The 26684-nt window shown below is 40.1% G+C and overlaps 1 protein-coding gene across 3 annotated transcripts; it reads left to right on the top strand.

Moving 5' to 3' along the window:
- On the top strand, nucleotides 1-23257 carry LOC131234295 (splicing factor U2af small subunit B-like). Of its 3 annotated transcripts, XR_009165664.1 has the most exons (7): nucleotides 1-412; nucleotides 20240-20326; nucleotides 20401-20482; nucleotides 20682-20808; nucleotides 20904-21361; nucleotides 21481-21515; nucleotides 22960-23257. XR_009165664.1 is itself a non-coding variant. In XM_058231064.1 (6 exons), the coding sequence occupies exons 1-5, from the start codon at nucleotides 176-178 to the stop codon at nucleotides 21343-21345; spliced, it is 975 nt and encodes a 324-aa protein (XP_058087047.1). In that variant the 5' UTR covers nucleotides 1-175; the 3' UTR covers nucleotides 21346-21361; nucleotides 22889-23257. The 3 variants fall into 3 exon arrangements, 2 of the variants coding, with proteins under 2 accessions (XP_058087047.1, XP_058087046.1); XM_058231064.1 differs by lacking the exon at nucleotides 21481-21515 and having other exon boundaries at nucleotides 22889-23257; XM_058231063.1 differs by lacking the exon at nucleotides 21481-21515 and having other exon boundaries at nucleotides 2-412.
- The last annotated feature ends 3427 nt before the right edge of the window (nucleotides 23258-26684 follow it).

Here is a 26684-nt window from a genome sequence, read left to right as displayed (position 1 = left end):
AGCTAGCAAACCTCCTCTCATAAGTAACAACCGAACCCTAACTTCCTCTTTTCTTTTGCGAATTTTCTAGGTTACACATCTGTCTCCCCTACCGATCTGCTCTCTATCTCATCAGATATATTCTAGATCGTTGATCTCTGGTCCGGACGTTGGATTTTCGATCAGAGATTGATCAATGGCGGAGCATCTGGCATCGATCTTCGGGACGGAGAAAGATCGGGTGAACTGCCCGTTTTACTTCAAGATCGGGGCATGCAGGCATGGAGACCGTTGCTCGAGGCTCCATACTCGTCCGAGCATCAGCCCCACGCTGCTGCTCTCGAACATGTACCAGAGGCCTGATATGGTGACACCTGGCATTGATCCTCAGGGCCAGGCCATTGATCCCCGCAAGATCCAGGAGCATTTCGAGGTTCGATCCTCTTTCTCTCCTTCCATTCATTGCTCTTTGAGTTTTCGCGATTTTATGCTGATTTGCTGAATTTCTGCTTGCTGGCAATCCTCCCCTTTTGTAAAATTTTGAATTTTAAGTTTTGAATTGAAAAATTGAACAATCTGAACCTCTCATCTGGTGGCACATGCGTGAATGGGCTGCCTGTGAAAGCTCACTGATCGGACGGTCTTGATTGTTACATCAGCGGCCTACAAGTAGAAATGAACATTAGTGTTGATGGTTACCAGAAATGATGCAACAAAATGGTCACACAAGCTGATTAATCAAGATTTTAAGTAAAGGCCCACATATGTGCACAAGAAAATGACCACTCTCTCTTTTTATCTCATCTCTACTTTGATTTATCTTTCAAATCTCTAAGTTAAGAAATTTCCCTTTTCTTTCATATCTTTATATTATGCGAGAAGTAATTTTAAGGGTCATTTGGGTGGTGGTAAATCGGGCAAGGGGTAAATGATTTACTAGCAAATCATTTACTACTTGTGTTTGGATGCTCTAGTTCAAGACTCTAGGACTGTTGAGCTTGCTCACAGTCTTTCATTCGTGGTCTCTAGCATCCAGCTAGAGGATTGTTGAGTCCTTTCCCACAATCTCTTTCTTCTTTTCGTTGATCTATTTGCTTCTCCTTTCGGGGATTGCATTAAATTGGTATCAAAGCAAGTTCTGCTCTTGGGATATTCTCTTTTCTCCTCTTCCCCATCTTATTTTCCAACCCTGCCAAGTTCTAATCCCGTTCCAACCCATCAATTCCCTAGAGGGAGGAGTGATCTCTAGTTCAAGACTAGAGGACTATTGAGCTTGCTCACAGTCTTTCATACTTAAGATGGTCTAGTGAAAGCAACTTTTTGTCGAGAATTGATCACATATAGGCAAGGTGGCATAACTTGTGGCGCCGTACAGAGCGCATTTGTGTAACATCAGTACTATTAAAGCGGTTAACCCTGCCATGAAGATCACTTGTCAGGGGCACATTCTGGGAGATCTTGAGAGATGGCATGCATGTCATAGTGAACATGCTATGGACCAACAATAATCGTGTCATATCTAATATGTATTGCATATGAGGTCAGGTTCGGGGTGAGTCATGTTGCCTAAGGAGTTTGAGATCCCAACAGACGACATACATGTCAGAGATCTGTGCCATTCATCAAGTATACGCACAGTGAACATGCTATCTATCAAAAATAATGTGTCATATTTAATCTGCATATGTATTGCATATGACTCTGGTTTGGGGCGCGTCAAGTTGTCTGAGGACTCAACACAAACCTCGGGTTGGGGATTTTCAACCCAACCCCAACCTAGTACAACCCAAAGTTCATGTTGGGCTATTTGGGTGTAAGTGCCTCAGTTTCTCAAGAACATATGCTAGTGTGTCTTGAGTTAGTTGAGCCTCCATTGGAAGACAGACAACCGAAGACTTGAAGACTTGCAATGTCAAGGCTTGAAGGCAGAGGTAAATTGAGGTGCCTTGGTAAAACTAACCCTAAAGACCCTTAAGTTCTAAAACACCCTACCTCTAGATGACACAATTCAAATAGGTAAACCTTGCTTCATCATCTCAGGCCTTAGTCTCAAAAAAGAACATGTTCAGCTTAGTCTTGTAAGAGGTTCAGAGCTTTTGATGGTTGGAAACAAAAACAGAAGAAATCAGAGCTCTGTCGATTGAATCGATAAAACTGTTGATTTGAGTCGATCGAATTGAAAGTGGCTAAAACTGTCTAGCGAACCATACAGTTAAATCAGGAGTTTTTTCGATCGAATCGAAACTCCAATCAACAATGTTGATTCGTGTTGATTGAATCGATAGTTAGCCTTAAAGATCTGTTGGGGCTTTTTTCTTATAAAACGGGCACTCTGACCTTTGCAAAGTAGATTGAGTTTTGATGATTTAGAAGCCTTAGTGTATACAACTCTTTTTCATTACTCTTGGGCTCTAATCCAAAGAGATTTGTGTCATCTTCCTTGTGATTCATCACCCTAACAAGCATTCCATGCTCCATTTGAAGATTTACATGTTCTTTTACATTCTTTAGAGGTCGGACACTAATCCTATAGGTAAGTTGTCAAGTCGCATTTGCGATCACATGTGATCAGTATATGATGTTCACATATGCGATTGCACAATTGCATATGCCATGGCATATTTTTTAAAATTTTGAAAAAAAGAATAAAAATCTAAAAAATAGGAAAATTTTGCCAAATTAGTACACATGATTGGATTGGATTATTTTACTTATTTCATTATAGTTTGAGTGTTTCATTAAGTTATATATTTAATTACTTATATTATATTCTATAAATTGTAACAAAACAATCAACAATCTACATTAAAAGAGAATTAATTATTAAAAACTTCGAACAAAGAAATTTTATTGATAAATGGATAACTTGAAACAACTTACAAGTTATAACTTACAACTTAATTTACAAAAAGTAAGCACAACTTATTAAATACAAAAAATAAACATACTTGAAATAGTCGCAGAGAGATTAGAGTAAGAGAGAAAGAGGTGTAAGAGAGTGAGTAAGAGATTGAGAGCTTTGGAGTAAAGAATAGTGAAAATGGAGGGGATATGAGTGCTCCAAATTGAAAAAAAAAAATGCATCCACTCCAACTATTGGGAGATATGCGATCACATATAAAAGTATGCCATGGCATACTTGCCAAGATCGCATTTGCCATCATGGCATATGCGATTCGATCCACAGTATGCAGATATGCAAATGCATTTGACAACAATGCCCATAGGTAAATCCTTTGTCTAATCATTATCTAGAATGCCCATCTAGGTGAATCCTTATTTGGAACCATCCCATTGGTTGTAAGAGATTCCACCACCATTTATTACCTTGGCAGTCTCATAGGCACATTATTGCAAGGTAGCCAATTGTCGGAGTTGAAGAAGATCCACAACATAAATCAAGGGAGCTGAAGAGAAGCCACATCAAGATCGATCGAGCATCTTAAGAAAGGCGCTATCAACGGGGCTCTTGCAGTAGTCAGATGTGCCTTTGCCCAAGCTAAAGAAAATGATGATTGAACGATGAACACGATCTTTTACACTTATACCAAGTGTGGAGAAAAGAATTGTAAAGTGATTGTGGACAGTGGCAGTTGTGCCAACGTGGTCTCTACTAGCACCGTGAGTTGATTGGGCTTGAAAGTCGAGTATCATCCTTAGCCCTACAAAGTTTCGTGGGTTGATGAGTCCTCCATTCCGATCTCACAGCGATGTTGCATCCCTATCTAGTTTGGGTCGTATAAGGATTCACTGTGGTGTGATGTGTTTCCGATGGATATCGACCACATCATCTTGGGTAGGCCCTGATTATTTGACTTGGATATTACAATATTCAGTCGATCGAATATTTATACATTCATGTTTGAGGGCAAGAAAATTAGATTGAGTCCTCTTCCACCCACGAGCATATTGGGAAATAAGGAGATCACCAAGAAGGGTGATCCTAGAACTTTGAGGAAGCCCAAACCCAAGTCTTTTCATATCATTAATGCAAAAGAATTTGAAAGAGAGACTAAGGAGGATTCAAAGGTGTATGCCCTCGTGACTAGAGTGGCTACCCCCCAGTTGGTGTAGAGTTGCCTAGTGAGGTAATTTCGGTGATGGATGAGTTCAATGATGTCTTTCCTGACGACCTCCCAGATGAGCTTCCACCTATGAGGGACATCCAGCATGCTATTGATTTTATCCCCGGGTCGACTCTCCTAAACCTTTCTCATAACAGAATGAACTCAACAGAGCATACGGAACTCAAGAAGTAAGTTAATGAGCTTCTTAAGAAATAGTTCATTCAGGAGAGCATGAGTCCATGTGTCGTGCCCACCTTTCTGATGCCCAAGAAGGATGGCACGTGGTGTATGTGTGTGGATAACGGGGCCATCAACAAGATTATTGTTAAGTACCAATTTCTTATATTGTGTTTTGACGATATGTTGGACATGATGGCCAATGCTACAATTTTCTCCAAAATAGACCTCAAGAGTGGGTATCACCAGATCCATATTCACCCAGATGATGAGTGGAAAATAGCCTTCAAGATGAAGGATGAGTTGTACGAGTGGCTAATCATTCCTTTTGGGCTGACTAATGCCCTAAGTACATTTATGCAAGTGATGACCCATGTATTGAGACCCTTCATGGGGAAGTTCCTAGTCCTATACTTTGACAACATACTTATTTATGGCATGACTAAGGAATAACACCTCCACCATCTGAGGCAAGTGTGTGGGATCCTTATGGCAGAGAAGTTATATGCCAACCTCAAGAAGTACTCGTTTTTGTCTAGTAGTGTCATCTTCTTATGTTTTATTGTGCCATCTGAGGGCATGTCTGCGGATCCCGATAAAGTCAAGGCTATAGTCAGTTGGTTTGAGCCGCATAATATTCATGAGGTGTGTAGCTTCCATGGCTTAGCCACCTTTTATAGATAGTTTATTAGAAGGTTTAGTTCCACCGTGGCTCCCATTACTGATTGCATTAAAAAATGGGAGTTCTAATGGACTAAAGTAACCTCTGGGGCGTTCAAGGAGGTTAAAGTCAAGATGATTGAAGCTCCTGTCATGCGACTTTCAGATTTTTCCAAGGCTTTTGAGATCGCTTGTGATGCGTCTAGTATAGGTATAGGTAGAGTGCTTAGTCAGGAAAGACACCATGTCGCTTTCTTTCACGAAATATTGAATGAAGCAAAATAAAAGTATTGTACCTATGACAAGAAATTCTATACGGTAATGCAGTCCTTGTGCCATTGGCGACATTATATATTACCACAGGAGTTCATCTTTTTTTCTGACCATGAGGCTTTGGGCTATCTCAACTCGCAAAAGAAGCTGAATCCGAGGCATGCCAAGTAAGTCTAATTTCTCCAAGAGTATGCTTTTGAAGCACACGGCATGGTTAAGAATAAACCTGCTGACGCATTGAATCGTAGGGTTGCGTTACTCCACTCTATTAGCGTCAAAGTCACTAGGTTTGAGCGTTTAAAGAAAGATCATCCTAGTTGCCCAGATTTTGGAGAGGTGTACGTATCGTTGTTAAATTCTCAGTCTAGAGGCAGTAGTGAGTTTGTCCTGGTCAGTGAGTTTTTGGTTAGAGGTGATAGATTGTGTATGCCCCGCACGTCCCTCCGTGACTTTCTTGTCTAGGAGCTTCATGCTGAAGGGATAGCTAGTCATTTTGGACATGACAAGACTATTGCCCTTGTAGAGGAGCGCTTTTATTGGCCAAGTCTCAAGCGAGACATGGCTAACATTATAGGTCAATGTAGGACTTGTCAGCTGGCAAAGCAGAGGAAGAAGAACACCAGTTTATATACACCTTTGTCAGTCCCCCACGCCCCATGGGTTGATATTAGCATGGATTTCGTGCTTGGGCTTCCCAAGACGATTAAAAAGCACAATTCCATTTTTGTAGTTGTGAATTGTTTTTTGAAAATGGCTCACTTTCTCCCATGTTCTAAACTGTCTGATGCCACTAATGTGGCAAAGATATTCTTTGGGGAGATAGTTCGTCTGCATGGTTTGCTGAAGACCATTGTGTCAGATCGAGATGTGCGGTTTAGGAGTTATTTTTGGAAAAGTCTATGACACATGATGGGGACTAAGTTATAGTTCTCTTCGGCATATGATGCAGGGATGAACGTGATGAGGTCGATCACCATCTTCCTCAAGGATAACTACTCCGAATCCATGGAGCTTCTCTAGACTCCTCACAGAGACTTCTCAAATCTACGAGGAAAAAATGCAAGGAAAATAGAAAATAAATTCTATAAAATTCGTAATTTGATTGATTGATGAAATAAACGAGTCTACAACCCTTTAAATAAGGATATCAAGCCTTGGAATAAATTTCGGAATTAAACTACAACTAAAACTCCCTAAAATTCGTAACTTACTATAAATAGTAAATTTACTATTTATAGTAAGTGTACTATGTGGCTTAACCACGTTATTATCCTAATTTTTCTAAACACTTTTCATGTTGGACACAACTCCTAAAGCCCAACGAATGAAGAGTTACAATTAAATCAAAACTTACTAAAAATAGTAAAAATGGAAATAAACAGGAAATTCGATCGTCAATCTAATGGAATCTTGCAAATTCGACGTGGGTAACCCGACATAGCCGGGTTGGTTGGCTAAAGTAGCTCGTCCTTCCCCAAAATCATATATGGTATGTCGAGTAACTAATTGCAGTTTGCGAGATATGCCTATTTTAAGGTTTTGACGGTTGTGATGACTTTTGCCTCCGATCGGGCCTTCTCTGGTCCATCTTGGACATGAAAGAGTCCGCGACCCGCCCTACATCAACATACCATCTTTAGACTGATGGTCAGACGAAGGTTGTCAATCGAAGCTTAGGGAATCTGCTACGGTGTCTGGTGGGAGACCATATTGGGACCTAGGATGTAGTTTTGCCCATAGCCAAGTTTGCATACAACAATTCCTTCAATAGGTCCATAGGAATGAGTCCATTTGAGATAGTATTTGGGTACAAGCCCAGAACGCCTATAGATCTCATACCCATATCCATTTCACATAGGCCATCTAAGTCCGCAGACACATTTGCACGGCATATTCATGATTTGCATTGTGAGATCAAGAAGTGCATTAATGCTAGTAATACATTATAAAATCTCTGTAGATTCACATCATAGGTTTAAGGAGTTTCAGGTGGGTGATTGTGTCATGGTTCGCATTTAGGGGTGTACACAAACCGAGCTAGCTCGGTTAGCTTGCTCGACTTGACTCGAAAAAGTTCGATTCGACTCAGTTCGAAGCCGAGTTCAAGCCAAATCGAGCTGATTTTTTGAGCTTGAAAATGAGTTCGAGCCGAGTTCGAGCTAGCCCCAGCTCGACTCGACTCGGATTGAACCCAACTCGAATCGAACCAGTTCGGTGACTCGGTTACTTTGATATTGATGTTGCTCACCAAGTGTTTGATGAAATGACTCAACGAGTGTGGCTGGTGGCAATGAAGGTATGTACTTAGCCATGCTTCTCACGGGGTGGAGCATGTACTAAGTCATGCTTCTCACGGGGTGGAGCAGCTCGAATTCAGGTAGCTCGGAGCTGATCGACGTTGGTTGTACTTCAATGTGGGTCCGCTTCTGCATGGAGTGGGTCACTGCAGGGCTGTACGTGTGGTCGCTCATTGCCCCACTGATCTTACCTGACCGTGAGTTCGCATAGAGCTTTTATGTACCAGACTTTGGTGGATTGTAAATATATATATCAATATGGATTGGATGTATGTCAGTCTGTGCAGACTCTATTGTTGTGTTAAAGCTATGGTAAAAAGAAGAAGAAAACAACTAGTAAATTCATTTTTAAAAAATCATTTCAAACTAGTAAACAACAATGGGATTTTGAACGTGCAATTCAAGTGTTTGTGAAAATGCTGCACAGACGAACTCGGCTTGATCTTAGCTCGAACTCGGCTCGAACTGGCCCTAGCTGCTGACCGAACCAAGCCGAGCTAGCCAATCAGGCTCGAGGACCGAGCCGAGTCGAGCTGAGGCCAGCTCGACTCAGTTCAACTCGATGTACACCCCTATTCGCATTAGGCCCGAACGATTCTCACAAAGAACCATGAGGAAATTGCATGCCTGTAGGGTAGGTACATATAAAATTTTGACAAGACTGGGCCCTTATGCCTATGTGGTAGATCTTCCATTTGACATGGACATTAGTGCAACATTCAACGTGGAGGACTTTGTGCCCTGTGACAGACCCACATATCTTTCTTCTTGCCCTCCTGCAAACCTTTCTCATATCCCAAATGATGGTGTCCCTAACTTCGTCCCTAGCCTATGGCCTTTACTAGACTTTACTTCCCATCCATTGCCTTCTCTTCCATCACTACCTGGTTAGAAAGAAGAGATCGAAGATATTCTGGACCACCAAGCGGTCTTTACCTGCCATGGAGGATATCATAAATAACTTGTGAAGTGGAAGAACAGGTCGAAGTCAGACAACACATGGATTACAGAGGTAGAGTTCCAGCACACTGATCCTGACCTCCTCGAGCGTTATAACAGCTTTATTTCGTCAGTGGTGAAATCTTCTCAGTCGGGGAGAATTGATTGGGACATCAGAGGACCTACTCCGGTGTACCAGAGATTGAGATGACCACCCACATTAGCGCAACTTTCTTTGTAGATGGGAGATGAGTTCCATATGGGGCCCGCCGAGCCATTTTAAATACCCCACATGCATTGGATGTATATCAAGAAGACCCCACTTTGGGATGATGCATGCAGTGTTCGAAGTATCGGTATCGTTACAAGTTTCGCTAGCCAGGGATACGGAAACAATATCGATATTACTAATAACCGGAAATGCGAGGAAACATGGAGAAAATGATGAAATTTTTAGCGAAACTTCAGGAGATGTTAAAATGTACATATTTATATATTTAGAAATAAAAAATTGAAAAAAGAATCACACATAACAAGTTTCTCCGCTGGGCCATTTTGAAGACCCCACATGCATTGAACGTACATCAGGAAGACCCCACTTTGGGGTGATGCATGTTAGATTTGCTCAATGACCCTCAATCGAGTGGTCCTTTTCTTGTATAGAAATCATTTTCCCTAATTACAATATATCCTCCCCTAATAACAGCATAATATCTCCTAATTACAGCAGCATCTATATCCCCTAATTACAGCATCTATATCCCCTAATTACAGCATAATATCACCTAATTACAACATTTATATCCCCTAATTACAGCAGCATCTATATCACCTAATTACAGCATCTATATCCCTTAATTACAGCAGCATCTATATCCCCTAATTCAGGAAAGATATTTACAGATTTGTTTCCTAAATAACTGTACAATTTATTTATGGTAAGTATGTTGTTTACCCTACTAACACCCCCCCGCAAATTGATGTTGGTCGATCAAGAAGCATCAATTTGCCAACAAGAAACTGATGACGTAGTCATGTCATAGTTTTGGTGAAGACGTCCGCTATCTAAAGGTCGCTGTAGACGTGTGGAAGAGAGATAACCCGAGTATCAACAGCTTCTCGAATAAAATAGCAGTCCACCTCGATATGTTTGGTACGCTCGTGATAGACGGGATTTGAAGCGATCTGAATAGCACTCGTATTATCAGCATGAAGAGGAGTGGGAGTAGACTGAGGAAAACCTATTTCAGCAAGCCACGGAGGCACATAATCTCCGAGCAGGCTACCGACGTGGCACGGTACCGGACTAGGTCAAAGATTTGAAAACACGATCCTGTTTCTTACTCTTCTAATAGAAGTAAATCACCAAGAAACACACACCACCCGGTGACAGACCAGCGAGTATCAGGACATCCTGCCCAGTTAGCATCACCAAAAGCTACAAGGCAAAGAGGAGTACCAGTAGAGAAGAACAAGCCACGGTGAGAGGAACCCCGGATATATCGAATAATTCGGCCGACCGCGGCAAGATGAAGGTGGCGAGGAGACTGCATAAATTGACTGACTTGTTGGACAACAAAGGAGATGTCAAGCCATGTAATAGTGAGATAATTGAGACTACCAACTAACTGTCGAAACACCATGGGATCAGGAAGGAGATTCCCCTCACGTTGATATTTGACATTCACTTCAAAAGGGGTATCCACAGAAGAGGAATCCTGCAAACCAGACAAGGAAATCAAGTCCTCCGTGTATATATGCTGATGCAGGAAAACCCCAGAGGAATTGGACTGAACTTCCAAACCGAGAAAATACCGGAGAGGACCAAGATCCTTCATATGGAATGAATCATAAAGATGCTGCTGAGTTAATCGATGAGGGCAGAATCAGTGATGACAATGTCGTCGACATAAAGCAGAAGAAGAACGATACCAACAGAAGTCATACGAAGAAACAACGAAGAATCATACTAGCTTTGGACGAAAGAAAATCGAAGGAAGGTAGCCCGGAACTTATCAAACCAGGCCCGGGGAGCCTGTTTCAAACCATACAGAGAGCGCTTCAGCTTACACACATTCGATGTCGACGACGAGCAGAGGCAAGGAGGAGGTGTCATGTAAACATCTTCCTGTAAATCACTGTGAAGAAATGCGTTCTTTACATCCATCTGGCAAAGGGACCGTCCCTGAGAGGCTGCAATGGCAATAATAGTACACACAGTTGTCATTTTAGCAACAGGAGCAAAGGTCTCCTCATAGTCAACCCCATTATCCTGGCGGTTACTAAAGGCAACCAAACGAGCCTTATAACGGTCCACAGACCCATTAGGCTGAAGTTTCACAGAAAAAACTCACTTACACCCAATTAGCTTGACATGAGAAGGACAAGGGACCATGTCCCAAGTCTGATTTTCTTGAAGAGCTTGAAGTTCTTCCTTCATAACCTTTCTCCAACACTCATGTTTATCAGCTTGTGAGTAGGAATTGGGAATCGACACAGTTGATAAGGTAGTCGTGAAGGAGGTATGAGGGAAACCATACCTATCTGGTTGATGAGAAGTACGGCCAAATCGTCGAGGAGGGTGCAAAACGGGTTCAGGTGGCAGATCAGAACAAGGAAGGGGTAGAGTTGGTCGACGATGTTCATACACAAAACCAAGCTTGAAGCGTTCAGGAGGGCACATCAAATCATTAAAGTGAGGAAGAACAGAAACTGCAAAAGATGATTTAATAGAACTAGGAAAGAAATATTGATGCTCAAAGAAAACGACATTACGAGATATATGAAATTTATTGGAAGAAGCATCATAGCACACAAATCCTTTTTGAGATAAGTTATATGCTATAAAGACACATTTCACAGATTGCGCAGAGAGTTTGTGACGTTGATGCGGAGGTAGATGCACAAAACAGACACAGCCAAAAATGCGTAAGTCAAGAAAGCTAGGGTGCTGTTTATGCAGATGATAGAATGGAGAGTCGAAATTTTGCACTTTAGAAGGCAACCTATTAATCAAGTATACTGTTGTAGCTACAGCTTCAACCCAAAATTTAGGAGGAACAGAAGATGCAAGTAACAAGGTCCTAGCCACATCTAACAAATGTCGATTTTTACACTCAGCCACGCCATTTTGTTGAGGCGTATAAGGACACGAGCAGTGAGAAACAATTCCTTTGTGACAAAGAAACTCAAGAAATTCATGAGACATATATTCTCCACCATAATCAGATCGTAAAGTCTTAATGCTAGTGGTAAATTGATTCTCAACATATGCTAGAAACGATTTGAAAACAGCAAAGACTTCAAACTTACAGCGCAGAAAATATACCCAAGTATGCCGACTATGGTCATCTATGAATGTCACAAATTATTTATAATGAGCATGAAAAATGACAGGAGTAATGCCCCATACATCACTATGAACAAGGTCAAAGCAATTCTTTGCCCTACTCCCGAAAGAATGGAAGGGAAGAATCTTACTTTTTTCGATTTTACACGTAGAACAATCAAAAGATAAAGCATGAGGTAAAGAAGAATCTTTTTTTTCCAACAAACCAGAATTCAGCAAATGAGATAAAATAACATTGTTTGAATGGCCTAATCGTTTGTGCCATACTTCACAATTATTGGAGACAGTAGTACGAGCCAAAGAAATGATACTAGGAATGGAAAAGTATAATGGAAACAATCTCCCAACTTTAGGCCCCTTCGCTATTGTCCTCCCCGACACCGGATCCTGCACATGACAACCATCACGAGAAAACTGAACATTGTAATAATCATCCACTAATAGTCTAACCGAGATAAGACTCAAGCCCAGGTGATACAAAAATATTAGTAAGTGACGGTGCGATCTCACCAACCCCAGTAATCGATAAACGATGGCCATTAGCAACTTGAATATTAGAAGAACCAGTATACTTACGAACATTGCTAAGCATATCAAGAGAACTAGTCATGTGATTGGATGCAGCGGAGTCAACAAGGCAAGATTGAGAGGGTATAGTATGTATAGTACCCTTACCTTGCAGCCCTAAAGTGGAAAATGTCGATATAATCATTTGATGCACCATTTCTGGTGTAAGGGCAGGTGTAGTAGCAGTGGAAGATGACACTGGAGCGAGATTTTGAGTGCTGGTTACCCCATCCGAAGTGTGGCCAGTAGCAGTAACATGATAAGCATTCACGAGTCGATTTTGAGGACGTGCTGGGCATTCTTTGATGATGTGCCCCTTCTGTTTACAGTAGTTGCAGAACTTTTTAGCATAATGGGTAGCAACATGCCCATAATCTTCGCAACTGTAGCACTGAACTGTACGCATGTCTTGAACCCTCCCTTTGCCTTGAGCAACGTATGCAACAGCATTCTCTTGCGGAAGCGAAGATTGAGTAAGAAGATGTTCCTCTCGAAGAAGTGCTCCAAAACACACGTCAAGAGATGGTGAAGGATCCCTGTGCATTAGGTTGGAGCGAATAGACTCGAATTCTGGCCTTAGTTTCATTAAAAATTGGTCTCTTTTGCTAACTTGATGGACTACTTGAATAGCAGAGAGGGACTCGGCCGACACGTTGCCATATACAATGTCGGAAAACTCAGCCCAAAGATTCTGAAAACCACAGAAATATTCCTGAACAGAGTGTACCTTGGGAATAGGCAGCAAGATCAGTTTCCAACTGAAATAGCGGGCGGAATGATCGTGATGATAGACCTTTTTCAAGTACTCCCACATCGATTTAGCCGTCTTGTGCGGCCTTAAATTGAGTATAAGCAGTGGATCAATACCTAAGAATCCAAGTCATCACGCAAGCATCTTTCACCTTCCATTGAACCAACATCGTAGGATCGGTAGGTGCTGGATCACTCCCATCAACATGACCCCATAACTCCTTTCCCATGACAAAAAGTTGAAACTGAAACTCCCAGGCAGCATAATTTTTCCCTGTAAACCGAGTTTGAAAGACTTCTAAGTTAGAGTTGTTAGCCATAACTAGAATATCTCAAAATGCACCAAAAAAACTGCAAACCAAAACCTGCACCCAAGAAACCAGAAAACCAAAGCCTAGAACCACAAAAATTGGACCAAAGACAAGGTTGCAGAGAGTGGCTCTAATATCATGTCAGATTTGCTCAATGACCCTCAATTGAGTGGTCCTTTTCTTATATAGAAATCATTTTCCCTACTTAAAATATATCCCTTAATTACAGTATCCCCTAATTACAACATAATATCTCCTAATTACAGCAGCATCTATATCCCCTAATTACAACATAATATCTCCTAATTACAGCATAATATCACCTAATTACAGCATCTATATTCCCTAATTACAGCATCTATATCCCTTAATTACAGCAGCATCTTTATCCCCTAATTCAGGAAAGATATTTACAGATCTGTTTCCTAAATAACTGTACAATTTATTTATGGTAAGTATGTTGTCTATCCTACTAACAATGCATGCAGTGTCGAAGTATCGGTATCATTACAAGTTTTGCTAGCTAGGGATATAGAAACAATATCGATATTGCTAATAATCGTAAATGCAGGGAAACATGGGGAAAATGGTGGAATTTTTAGCGAAACTTTAGGAGACGTTAAAATGTACACATTTACATATTTAGAAATAAGAAATTGCAAAAAGAATCATAAATAACAAGTTTCCATTTAATGGGGCCTTAAAAGCATGTGTTATCGTAAGAAATCAGTCCAACCATCCCATCCGGTCTATTTGACCATCCATCCTTCCATCCAAACATCCATCGATATTGCAAAATATCAACAACACATGATATTTCACCAAGAATTCTTCAACAATTATAAAGGAAACGAAAGATTGTGGTCTCAATATCGCGCATGTTACAATATCGATAATATTGAGATGTGATCAATATTATCAATGACAAATTGAACACTACATACAACCATGTGCCCATGAAAAAAATTGAAATAATTTTTTTTTCTAATAAATAAAATTTTGATGATATCAATTCGTTTACGTTATTATTGAAATATCGTCGATACACTTGTAATACAAGGATTACCTAGAATTTATAGAGTCGAAAATATTGGCAATACGTTGATGATATTGTTGCATTGGTAATCCAAGCGACACCTAGAATTTACATAATTGAAAATATTGACGATTACATTAGCGATATTGATATTTTGGCGATACTTGGCAATACACTACTAATACCTGGAATTTCTTATACTACTAGCAAGGTGTTCCGTATCCATTACGATACGCTCGTAAAGGCCGATATGTATAGGTAACGACCATGACCGTTACGCGATATGAGGGTGAAAAGTGGCAGTTAGTTTTTTGAGACCATATCGGTTGTTACGGTGGCCGTAAAGGCCATTACAAGGCATAACAACCATTACTCCCGTAACAGTCGAAAAACGATCACTTTTTTTTTTTCTATTTAAATTCATTTTTCTCCTCTTTTTCACTTTTCTCATTCCAAAAACTCTCCTATATCATTTTCAACCACTCCTACTATAGCTTTTAAGATTAAAATTATGGATTGAAGTAATTTGAGTGAATAGAATCTCCGAGGGGCTATTTTTCCAAAAATTGAAAAAATAGAATTTATGCCTTTTTCTGATTTCTAGTTCTAATGCTTGATCGTAATGTGTAAACATTAGAGACATTATCATATTAAACAATTCACTAGACAACTCAATACAACACTCTTACCACAGAGTGGACCGTTACACTACCATAAACATGTTCAAAACAAAAAATGAATATATATTTAAAATATTTACATTATTCTAGATTTTCTAGATATTTTTTCAGAATTTTTTGAGCAAAAGAAAATTTTCAACCATTACGGGGGTCGTATGGTTGTTACGCCCTCATATCAGCCATTATGGTGATACCCGTATCGGTAATGGCAGTGACTGTTACAGCCACCGTTATCGATACGGAATACCTTGACTGCTAGCATTATCGATATCGCTACCAGTGTTATCGCTGAGCTGGAGATAAAGATAATATCAGAGATAATTCGAACACTGGATGCATGTGGGCTGCGTAGGAGACTATTTAGTCATAAGATTTTTATTTCATGTTGATTCAACCGTTGGATCTTGTCAATCAGGCCATTGGGCCGCCAAATCTTTTAGATCTCGGCCCCTTAGACTCTAATCTTGTTTCCTTTATTTATTTATTTATATATATATTTTTAATGATTTATTCGGTGGTTGAGATTGATAATAAGTGTTTTAGTTTTCTTATTTTAGATGATAGGTCATTCACTTAGGTGAGTTGTATAATTATAATTATCCCGAATTTTTAATAATAAAAGCATGAAGGGTGGAGGTCCAACCCTAGTGGTGTTATTGAGAAGAAAAAAGAAAAGACAAGCTCTCTTGTGTGAATAAATTTTTCTCCTTATGTTTTAGGGTTTGTAAGAAACCCTCTCTTCCAATTGAATTATGGAAGGGTAGAAGCTTGTTTGGTGGTGGATTCTCTAAGGTACATTTTCCTCTTTCTCTTCTTCAAAAGGTATTCTTTTTCTTCTCTTGTCTTCTTCTTTCCCCTTCCATTACAAACTTCTAAACCCATCAAAACCTCACTCAATCCTCCTCTCTTTCTTCTCCTTTACCTAGACACGTGTGGGCTCTCGTTTGGAGTTTTCTCTTTTTGATTTTCCTCCAAAACTTCCTAATCCCCAAATCCTTTAAATCCCTAAAAGTTCAATTCCTAAATCTCCATCCATGAATACAAAACCCTAATGAAAATCTGAACTTTTGTGAAACTTTCCCTAAACCAGAATTTTACTTGTATCTTTGTCTATCCACGTGGTTGTCGCACTACCCACGCTAGATTGGAAGTCCCTACTTCCAAGTGGGCCACTCTTGAATTATTTTATATTTTCGTGCATTGCGTATATGATAACCTAAGACCTTCGTATTATAAATTTGAATTTTCGAATCTATTATGTGGTTATGTTTTGATTTTACATGTTGATTGTTGAAATTAATATGTAAATTGATCTCTCATCTTGCATTCTAGGGTAGTTTCCATCATCCTTCATCAAATTTGGTATCAGAACCTAGGTCTAGCGTAGGGTAGGTGTTTGACAAAATTCTCATACACGTAGTAGAGCATGTAGGTCACATATAGCTTGCCGAATTTTCTACTTGGGTATTTTCAAAGTCCTATATCGCTAGAATTTTCAAATTTAGTGACTTTAAGACACCTAATTGCTGAATTTTCCAGTTTTAGCCTTATTAGAATCATCCTAGGGTAGTTTCCATCATCCTACATCACTCCCCCTTACAAGACAATCAAATTCTCATGTGTCGGGCCTTTAACTCTCTTGTGCTGAACCTGACATCACCATCATTATGTGCAGCCTTTTCTTCGGAATGATTACTCTCGAAACAGGCGAAGGGATGGGTGGCGCAACCTCCACAGCGCCTTCTCGCCATGTTGGGCGGGTACGTGGTGAATAGACGAGAGCACCCTCACCACCTTCCTTTTGAACATCTCTCCTCACGACGCGTCGCTAACCCGATTCTGGGTGGACTACCAGAGCACTAAAATGGTACTCTGTCATCCTCCTCTGTCGCCTCACCACCTTCAAACTTCTCCCCATGGTATCTGCCAACATCCCTACCATCTTCCACCACCTCCTTCTCGACACCCCTCTCTTCCCGCACCACCATCACTAACACCTTGTCCTACCCCACCAATATAGAGATTATCTCCAGAGGTAGACTCTACTTCCTCCTTCTAACCTAATCCCTGGCTACCTGGAGATCCACCCATCCCAACATGTTGGGTCAATGGCAGTAACCTCACCCACACAGGCACCCATTGCCAAGAAGACCTCCGGAACCCACAACTCGGTAGCCCCAAAAAGGGGAACCAATCCTCCCTCTTGAAATCAGCCTGATCGACCCACTTGCAAACATAAGTCACAAGCTCGTCATTGAATAAAAAGCTAGTTAGGATGATCTTGTCCAGGTTCTCCCGCGGTAAAAAGCTAGTTAGGATGAGGGTTTTGTCTTCAAAGCTTAATTTTAACAATATGTCCAAACAAACCAAAATGATGTACGGAAGCTACAAGGAGGATAGTTTTCAACTCTAGGCCATTTGAAAGGGAGATAGAAGACCCAATTTATAGGTGTTAGATGGAAATATGGAATTTTAGTTATTTGGGTGAAGATTGAGGGTAAAGTACATGAGCCGTAGAAATATTAAAATATTCAAGGTGGAATTAAAATATGCATAAAAGGGAATCCAAATGAAAAATGGGAGCTATTATGGGAAGACCAATGTCATTATGATTTCATGCGTGGCGCAAGAATTGGATTCCTGTGTACTTAGACATGATCCATTACAACATGTTGGTTGATGCGTGCAGGTTGACGTGTGGGCATGCTTGTGGCCGTTGGGAATTGGATTCCCATGTCATACCCTTTTATCGTGGAAGGATTTGGGGTTGGGTAAGTCCTAAGGGCGTGTTTGGGCGGTGGGATTAGAAGGGATTAGGTGGGATGGGATTCAAAAAACATAATGATTACCCATGGCAGGGATTGTCCCCTGTTGCCATGGGATAAGATTAATGCCGTACTTTGTTGGTAATATGATGGTACATTGAATGGGTATACCCACCATCATTTGAAATTACTAAGAATAACGCACATGTGTTATATCTAAACCGTTCATTTGTTTTGTAACCTCATTTTATGGCATGGGCCTAAAAATGAGGTTGATCCTAAACTTATGTGGCCCCAAAGAAGTTTTCAACGGTAAGTATTCAATCCCCGTTGCTTTCTATGGTGGGGTCCACTTGAGCTTTAGATTTACCTGATTTTTTGGCCCATGCTCTAAAATAATCTCGAAAAATGGGTGGACGGTGTGGATATAGCCCACACATCATGGTGGGACCTACACAACTTGCTAACATTGAGTGAAATTGGCACAGGACCCAATGCAATTCCATCTAATCTAATTCCAAGCTTTTCCATTCTTCCCACCTAATCCCTTCTAATCCCATTGCCCAAACACGCCCTAAAGGGTTTGCTTCTTGAGGGAGATGAAGTACAGAAGTGGGGCCTTTCCTAATCTAGTCTAGTCAAATGGTTTTGTTGACCCTTGCATCAAGCAAGGTGTTTACAAAACCTAACGTCAAAATTCACTGACATTGGCCTATGATTATATGTGATTATGTGGCGATATGAATATGGTTAGGGTCCAAAATTTTGTCCGTTCCTTTTCCTGTGTGCAATGAAATGAGTCACAAAATAAAAATGGAACCCAAATCAACTAGAAACAGACCAAAGTGAGTCATATTGATTTGGTCCCCAGGCGAGTGTACTACTAATATTTAGATCATAGGATGTTATTCCATGAAATTGAGCTTAGTTGTTTGACCGACTATCAATTTTTTTTTAAAAAAAAGAACTTAGAAGTTGCAAAAGAATAGCTGATTTGGTATTACAACGTTGAATCATATATTTGCAACAAGAAATAACAAAGGAAAGAAGAAGAAGAATTTTTACATGTTTTCTTTCATATTTCCCAAATTCAGCCCTGGATCTTCGATTCTCCTGAAATTGCTTAAATCTCATATTTTTATTTCCAAAGATTGCACAAATCTAGTAGAAAATGGGTTAAAAATAGTCACAAGAAGCCAAAATGTTAAAAAGAGAGAAAATGAGGGGAAAATGAAAAAGAGGCCTCAAAAGGGGACTTGGATACACATAAAGGCCTTAGGGCATGTTTGGTCCGTGGAATTGAATGGTATTGAATTGTATTAGATGGGATTAACATCATTATTGCACAATGATTGCATGTCTGGAAATTCCATGGTATTGTAGCCATCAATCCCACGTTTGGGATAAAAATTTTGCTACCCGAAAACACCAGATTAAGCAAAATCATGTTTGGTGGACCATGGAATTGTAATCAACAGACCAAATTCAAAACGGATTTCGTTCACTTGTACACATATATAACTAGAATGTCATGTGTAAACGATGTATGCGGATGGACGACATGGATAAACACAAGCATCAGTGTGGGGCCCATATGTATAGTGGATTTCAAAATCCATGGGACTAAATGAAATTCCATCCTGCCTAATCCCAACCTCTCCAAATGCTGGATGGAATTGCACAGTACCAAATGCAATTCTATCCCACCTAATCCCATCTAATACCCCGCGCCAAACGCCCCCTTAGGCCATTACGCATGGTTATAACGGACTGTTATGGGCCTATTGCAGTATGAAAATTTTGACATGGGTTCTTATGACCCCGTATAGCCTAACGGCTCGTGCCATTACCATTACATAACCGTTTTTGTATATACCTTGATGTAACCTTAATAGCTGATAGTTTAGTTATGTTGGTAGAACTCACGGAACTGCATTAATGCCAATCCCTTTTTTCATTATTTATAAATGCACCTTATTTATTACAACAAAAATGGTGTCTCATTCTCTTCAAAAGATGCCATTACTCTCTCTCTCTCTCTCTCTCTCTCTCTCTCTCTCTCTCTCTCTCTCTCTCTCTCTCTCTCTCTCTCTCTCTCTCTCTCTCTCTCTCTCTCTCTCTCTCTCTCTCTCTCTCTCTCTCTCTCTCTCTCTCTCTCTCTCTCTCTCTCTCTCTCTCTCTCTCTCTCTCTCTCTCTCTCTCTCTCTCTCTCTCTCTCTCTCTCTCTCTCTCTCTCTCTCTCTCTCATCATGCATTCATATTGTTTGGAAAATATAATTTTTTGCGTCTCATAGTTTCTCTCTCTCATCATGCATTCATATTGTTTGGAAAATATAATTTTTTGCGTCTCATAGTTTGTTTTGTGGTTTGAATGACTTCGAAACTGCAGGATTTCTATGAGGATCTATTTGAGGAGCTGAGCAAGTATGGAGAGATTGAGAGCCTTAATATCTGCGACAATTTGGCTGACCACATGGTAATATTTAGAATTGCAGTTCTGTAGTACCTGTTCAATTCAATTCTTTCCATAGCTGACAACTTCTTTTGCAGGTGGGTAATGTATATGTTCAGTTTAGAGAGGAAGAACATGCTGCTAATGCTTTACGCAATCTGAGTGGAAGGTTCTATGCAGGTTAGTCTTTTACCTCTTGTCCTTGAATGTTGTATTACTGTCAAATCTGATTTTCCTTGGGTTAGTACCTTTGCTTCCCACTTCACTGATAAAATCCCTTCTCTTCTCCTCGATAGATTCTTTCTTTTCTTATTTCTAACTGAAAATTGTGCTATAGTTGCTCTTCCGAATATAACCTATCCACTTCTGAATATTTTAGGGCGTCCCATTATTATCGACTTCTCCCCGGTGACAGATTTCCGTGAAGCGACATGCAGGCAGTATGAAGAGAACACCTGCAATCGAGGCGGCTACTGCAATTTCATGCATCTCAAAAAAATTAGCAGGTGAACCTCTGCCCAATCTTTTTCTATCATTTCTCATCAGCTCGCTTTTTGCTTGCTGTCTGATGATGGAGGATCATTCATTTTGCTGTTGCTAGAGAGCTGAGGCGGCAATTATTTGGACGGTACCGACGAAGGCATAGCCGGAGCCGAAGCAGAAGCCGGAGCCCCTACAGGCATCGCAGCTATGAAGACCGCTCCCACGGTGGCCGGGGTTATGGAAGACGACATGACGAGAAGGATCCTTACTATGAAGACCGTGGCAGAAGGGCCAGGAGCCGAAGCCCTGCACGTGGTAGAAAGGGACGGAGCAGGAGCCCTGGTGGGAGGAAGAATAGGAGCCCAGTTAGGGAAGGCAGCGCTGAGAGGCGGGCTAAAATTGAGCAATGGAATAGGGAAAAAGAGCAGGTTGAATCAGGTAATAGGAATAACAACAGCGCTAACCATAATGCCGACAGCTACGCACCCAATGGAACGCAGAACTACGACCAGCAGCAGCAGCCGCCGCCACCCCAACAGCAAGGAGGATATGGTTACTGATCCTCTTCACTGTCTGGTTCGTTTCTCATCTTTTGTTGTTCTGCTGAGCTCCAAAGAAAAACAGTTGCTGCTTTTATGAAAAAAAAAACCACCCGTTCAGGAAATGTAGCTCATAGCCCATTTTCCGCTGTGCAGGTGGTGTGCAGGTCCACCGTTCTGTTACACGGAATGTAAAATCTTTTTTTTTTTTTTCACAACTATCACTAGTTGTTTGTTCTGAATCATTTGCTTGCATGCTCGTTTTTCAAAACCCCTGCCCTTTTGGCCGTAGTGCTTGCAATTTGAGTTTAATTTTTCCTGCTTTGGTTGTATGCTGTGCTGTTTTTTGGTATTTCAGAAAAGTGGAATCTTACTGGACCCCAGCGAACTGATTTAAGTATATGCTGCACCAATGTTTCCCTTTTGGCATGGACTTTCCTGTTTAATACAGACCATTTCCAATATTCTTTTCTACCATCCATTTGCATGACACTGTTTGTAAACTAAGTGGATTTCTACACTGCAGTCCATCGACTGTCATGTGGAACCCACTGATCAACGGTCCAGAACATGGTCGGTGTGCCATGTTTCAAACAGAGAATTGAATTGGTGTGCTGTGCTCCTTGCTTGATTACCCCTTCAGACAAATATATTCAAAATCAAATGATTCTACAGCACCCAAATTTTAGGGGGATTTATTTGAGACTTCAGCAGAGAATCATTCTTGATATGTAGGCAATAACAAATTTCACATGATGGCATTAACTCAAAATAAACTGTTGAAGTTGTAGACTCCACTGTTGAAGTTACAGTCCTGAAATCCAAGTATTTGAATAATCCTAACCTCTGATTCATGGACACTTGTTTGTTGAAACAGGGCCATTGGATACTTGCCATTTTAACTGTCAAATAAATGCCCATCAATCCAATGGTTAGATAATCAAGTGTCATTTTTGGTTCATGATACATATGGGGGACATAATTTGGACAGTTTAAAGTTGAATTATTTTCATGCAACATGTGCAATTTGTAAGTGCCTATATAGCAGCCATCACACTGCCAGTGTATCAAAGTTTTTCTCAATAGCTTAAGGGGTGTTTGGTGCAGAGGGTTAATACCATGATATTCCTGCCTGAGTGAAATTTGGGAGGAGAACATGTTCAGCTTGGTGCTGAATATTAGTTTTCACAATATTTACCCTTTCTAAATACCGCATATATGGCGTCCTGCTGTTTGGAGAAAATCACATTAAATGTGGCTCTTGGAGAGCTTGTGTTTTAATATTCCCAAAAGAAGGTTAAAAAAGGACTGAAATCCAATGAAAATCACATTAAATGCTTTTGTCGAAGTGTTCCAAAGATTGTTTAAGAAAACTAACAGCATTAAGAATTAATATCAAAAAAAAAAAAAAAAAAAAAAAGAACAGGAAAAAACCAATTGTCATGCATGCCTTAATGTACCGTTTTCTAACTACTGCATATCCAGGGCTCTTGTTTTCTTTGCTTTTCTTTTATTTTCTTCCCCAAGAAACTCTTGAGCTTACGTACTTCGCGAGTTTTTGCAGGTCCAGGTATCCCTGCTTCTCAGGAATTGGGCCTTGGTTTTTTACACGGCTTACCTGGAATTTCTGTACAGGTTCTTTGGATCCGTTGTCGCCAAATTGAGTTTACAGGATTCATCAGAAAATGCAGGGAGGAATGATGGCCTGTCCCCAGGTGAGCCTTTTTTTTTTTTTTTGTGCGTTTGCACTCTCTCGGTCTTTGTATTGAGCACATGTTATATGTATAAGGGAAGAGGAAAACCGAAACATTGGTTTTTCCTATCAGACAGTTATGGTAGCAGACACTTTTAAAAAACACAATAATATAGGGATAAGACTACATTGTGTGCCTGTTTTAGTCATGTTACAGAAAATATTTGAACATTAGTTTGTAATTGTTGATGCACTGTTTAGCTAACATTTACACAAACATGGTCTTTCTGTCTCTTGATGTGGTGTTTGTGCCCTCACAAGGCATTCCCAGCATCAGCAAACCTGTATGCATAGGTTTGAGTGCCCCAGACTGTTGATCTAATGGGCCTCTAGATGTAGGATGCCCAAGAAATCTCCCAGATTGAAAGATCTTTCATGGCCCCTTGAAATTGGATCAAAAATATAAAACTGAATAGATCAGTACTCAGAAATTTCTGATCGACAATTATGTCCACTTCAAGTTTAAAAATGATCAGCCAATTCTCTTCCAAGCAACTAAACTACAGAACTTGGTTGATGAATTGAAGATTATTGGGATGGATCTTCCTGAAGAATTCTTGGTCGGTGTAGTAATTGCAAAATTACCCTCATCATGGTTTGATTATAAAAGGAAACTGAAACATGATGAAAGGAAGTAGTCCCCATTTGCCTGCATGGTGGTATGATTGAATTACATTTAACCTTGCATGAATGCTTTTAATGTATCCTCAAGAGTCCTCTTTTGTGGTTGCATGATTGAGACAAACCCCAAGTGTAGGGCTGCGATGTAGTAATAACTCAGTGAGACTTGAGGCCATACTCATAGGGACTTATATTTGTACAATTTTTGAAATACTTTAGTGTTAGAAATAGAACTAAAGCATATTCTAAAATCTGATTTAAAGAATAATGATGTAATTGAGAATAAATTTAATAGAGATAAAACATTAGAGCGCTAAGAATCAACTTATAGCCAACCTTAATGTTTAATTGACTTGATTCAATCATATAACTTAACTAGAATCGAAGTCATATCTTATCCAGCCGAATAATAGAGCGGTTAAATCATCATTCATAAGCCCAAAATAGATTTGAACTTCAATTAAATCGGTTCCCACATAAAACACCAAAGTATTGATAGCATTGAATCCAAAGCATCTATTATGGATTTTACAAATTAAACCCTTACAAAATAGATAATAAATTACTCTTAGCTTTTCTAAGCATCTAATATGCCAGGAGTTAATAATGGATCAAAGTAAACTAGAATAAATCTTCATTTAAACCAAATATCAATTAATTATTCAACAATCAAACCAATTACTTAAATCAAAGCAAACTAAGACATCAAAAATAACTACAAGCTTCACCTCTTAGCCTTAGCTAAAAGTAGGGGTGTACATCGAGTCGAACCGAGTCGAGCTGGCCTCATCTCGACTCGACTCAGCCACTAGCTGACCTCAGCTCGAACTTGGCTCGGCTCGGTCCTCGAGCCTGACTAGCCAGCTCGGCGTGGTTCGGTCAGCAGCTCAGGCTAGTTCCAGCCGAGTTCATCATTGCAGCATTTTCACAAACACCTTGACTGCACCTTCAAAATCTCACTGCATTTGAGAGAGCAGTAATGGTTTTACAGGTATTTTATCAAACACCTTCTACGCAACATAAAAATCAAGAAAAAAGGGTGTTGGTTTCATATACATACCTTCCTTACCACCAGCCACACTTCTTAGAGTCATTTCATCAAACACTTGGTGAGCAACATCAATATCAAAGTAACCGAGTCATCGAACTGGTTCGATCCGAGTTCAATTCGAACTAGGTTTGATCCGAGTTAAGTCGAGCTGAGGCAACTCGAACTCAGCTTGAACTCATTTTCGAGCTCAAAAAATCAGCTCGACTCGGCTCGAACTTAGCTTCGAATTGAGTCGAATCGATCTTTTTCGAGTCGAGTCGAGTAAGCTAACCGAGCTAGCTCGGTTCTTGTACACCTCTAGCTAAAAGATTAGCCAATCAATAATTGAAGAAGAATGGAAGGATTGGAGAAAGAGGACTCCGTAGAAGCTCCACAACTCCTTGTTATATCTCTTCTACCCCAATTCATGTTTATAAAGACTAAATTCACCCCTTTAAATAGGAAAAATCTGTACTGACTTGGAATCGACCTCAAATTTATGCACTTTTGTTACGCTTTGATTAAGGGTGTACACCGAGTTGAACCGAGTTGAGCTGGCCTCAGCTCAACTCGGCTCGGCCACTAGCTAACCCCAGCTCAAACTCGGCTTAGCTCGGTCTTCGAGCTTGACTAGCCATCTTGGATCGGTTCGCTTAACAGCTCGGGCCAGTTCGAGCCAAAATTGAGCCTCTGCTGTATTTTCACGAATACATGTTATGCACTTTCAATTTCTCACTATATGTAAAACAACAGCAACTGTTTGCAAGTACTTCATCAAACACCTTGTAGGCAACATCAAAATCAAGATAAAATGATAGTTGTTTCATATACATACCGTCCTTACCACTAGCCAATACTTCATTGAGTCATTTCATCAAACACTTGGTGAGCAACATCAATAATAAAGTAATCGAGTCACTGAACTAGTTCGATCCAAGTTCAATTCGAGTTGGGGTTTGATCCAAGTCAAGTCGAGCTCGAACTTGGCTTAAAATTTTTTCGAACTCAAAAAATCAGCTCAACTCGGCTCGAACTCAGCTTTGAACTGAGTCGAATCGAGCTTTTTTTAAATCGAGTCGAGCGAGCTAACCGAGCTAACTCGGTTTGTGTACACCCCTAGCTTCAGTCACACCAACTATGGCCTTCGGTCGCACCGAATATCACTTCGATTGCACCAAATTAGTTGCTCCGTTACAGCTGAATTCTTTCAATATTCATCTAAAGTTTTTATCTCCCTCAGGTTACACCGAACTCTCCTTTGATGGCACCGAACATGGCTTCGATCGAACCTAATGTCAAGCCGAATTCACTCTAAAAATCAGAGTTTCTTGCTAGATTGTTCTGTATACATTCGATCAAACAGAACCAACCTTAGGTGGGACCGAATAATCTATTATTTCTGTTAATGTACTTCGTGATTTTTTTCAGTATTTTCTCTCTTTTACACTTGGTTTTTTTGGATCTTTAGTACTTTGAATCTTCATCAATCACCTCCAAATCTCCAAATATTCACTTAATCATTCTTTGAGCATTAAATCTTCTTTTTAATCATTATTTTCATCTTACCTCTCCAAATCATCTCGCATAGGAAATCATACATAATTAGATCAATTAAGAACATCTATACTTATAAAACCAATGCACAATAAAGGAGAAATATATAATATTTCACATTCAACATTGCACTTGTAGTATGCTTTAAGGTGCAGGGAGAGGTCCTTGAGGATGAGTGTTTTTATTAGCGGTTAGCCCGTTTCTCCAACTGAAGTTGGGATGATTTCACTAATTAAGATTGTATGTGTTAGAATTTGATGCACTAAATGAGCATTAGTAGGCATTCATGGCATTTACTTGAGCTTACAACGTGTCCTGAAAAGATGGAATTATAAGACGAATCCTTTGTAAGGTGTGCATCACTCTCACATATGCCACAAGTGCTTTCAATGGCCATATTGG

The sequence above is a fragment of the Magnolia sinica genome, chromosome 19 (genome assembly GCF_029962835.1).
Source record: "Magnolia sinica isolate HGM2019 chromosome 19, MsV1, whole genome shotgun sequence".
Classification (NCBI taxonomy): domain Eukaryota; kingdom Viridiplantae; phylum Streptophyta; class Magnoliopsida; order Magnoliales; family Magnoliaceae; genus Magnolia; species Magnolia sinica.
This window is presented reverse-complemented; position numbering and strand designations above follow the sequence as displayed.

Coding starts and splice junctions, on each gene's coding strand:
- LOC131234295 (XM_058231064.1), top strand. CDS start 176: ATGGCGGAGCATCTGGCATCGATCTTCGGGACGGAGAAAGATCGGGTG. Junction 413..20,239: donor AGATCCAGGAGCATTTCGAG/GTTCGATCCTCT, acceptor TCGAAACTGCAG/GATTTCTATGAGGATCTATT. Junction 20,327..20,400: donor ACAATTTGGCTGACCACATG/GTAATATTTAGA, acceptor CTTCTTTTGCAG/GTGGGTAATGTATATGTTCA.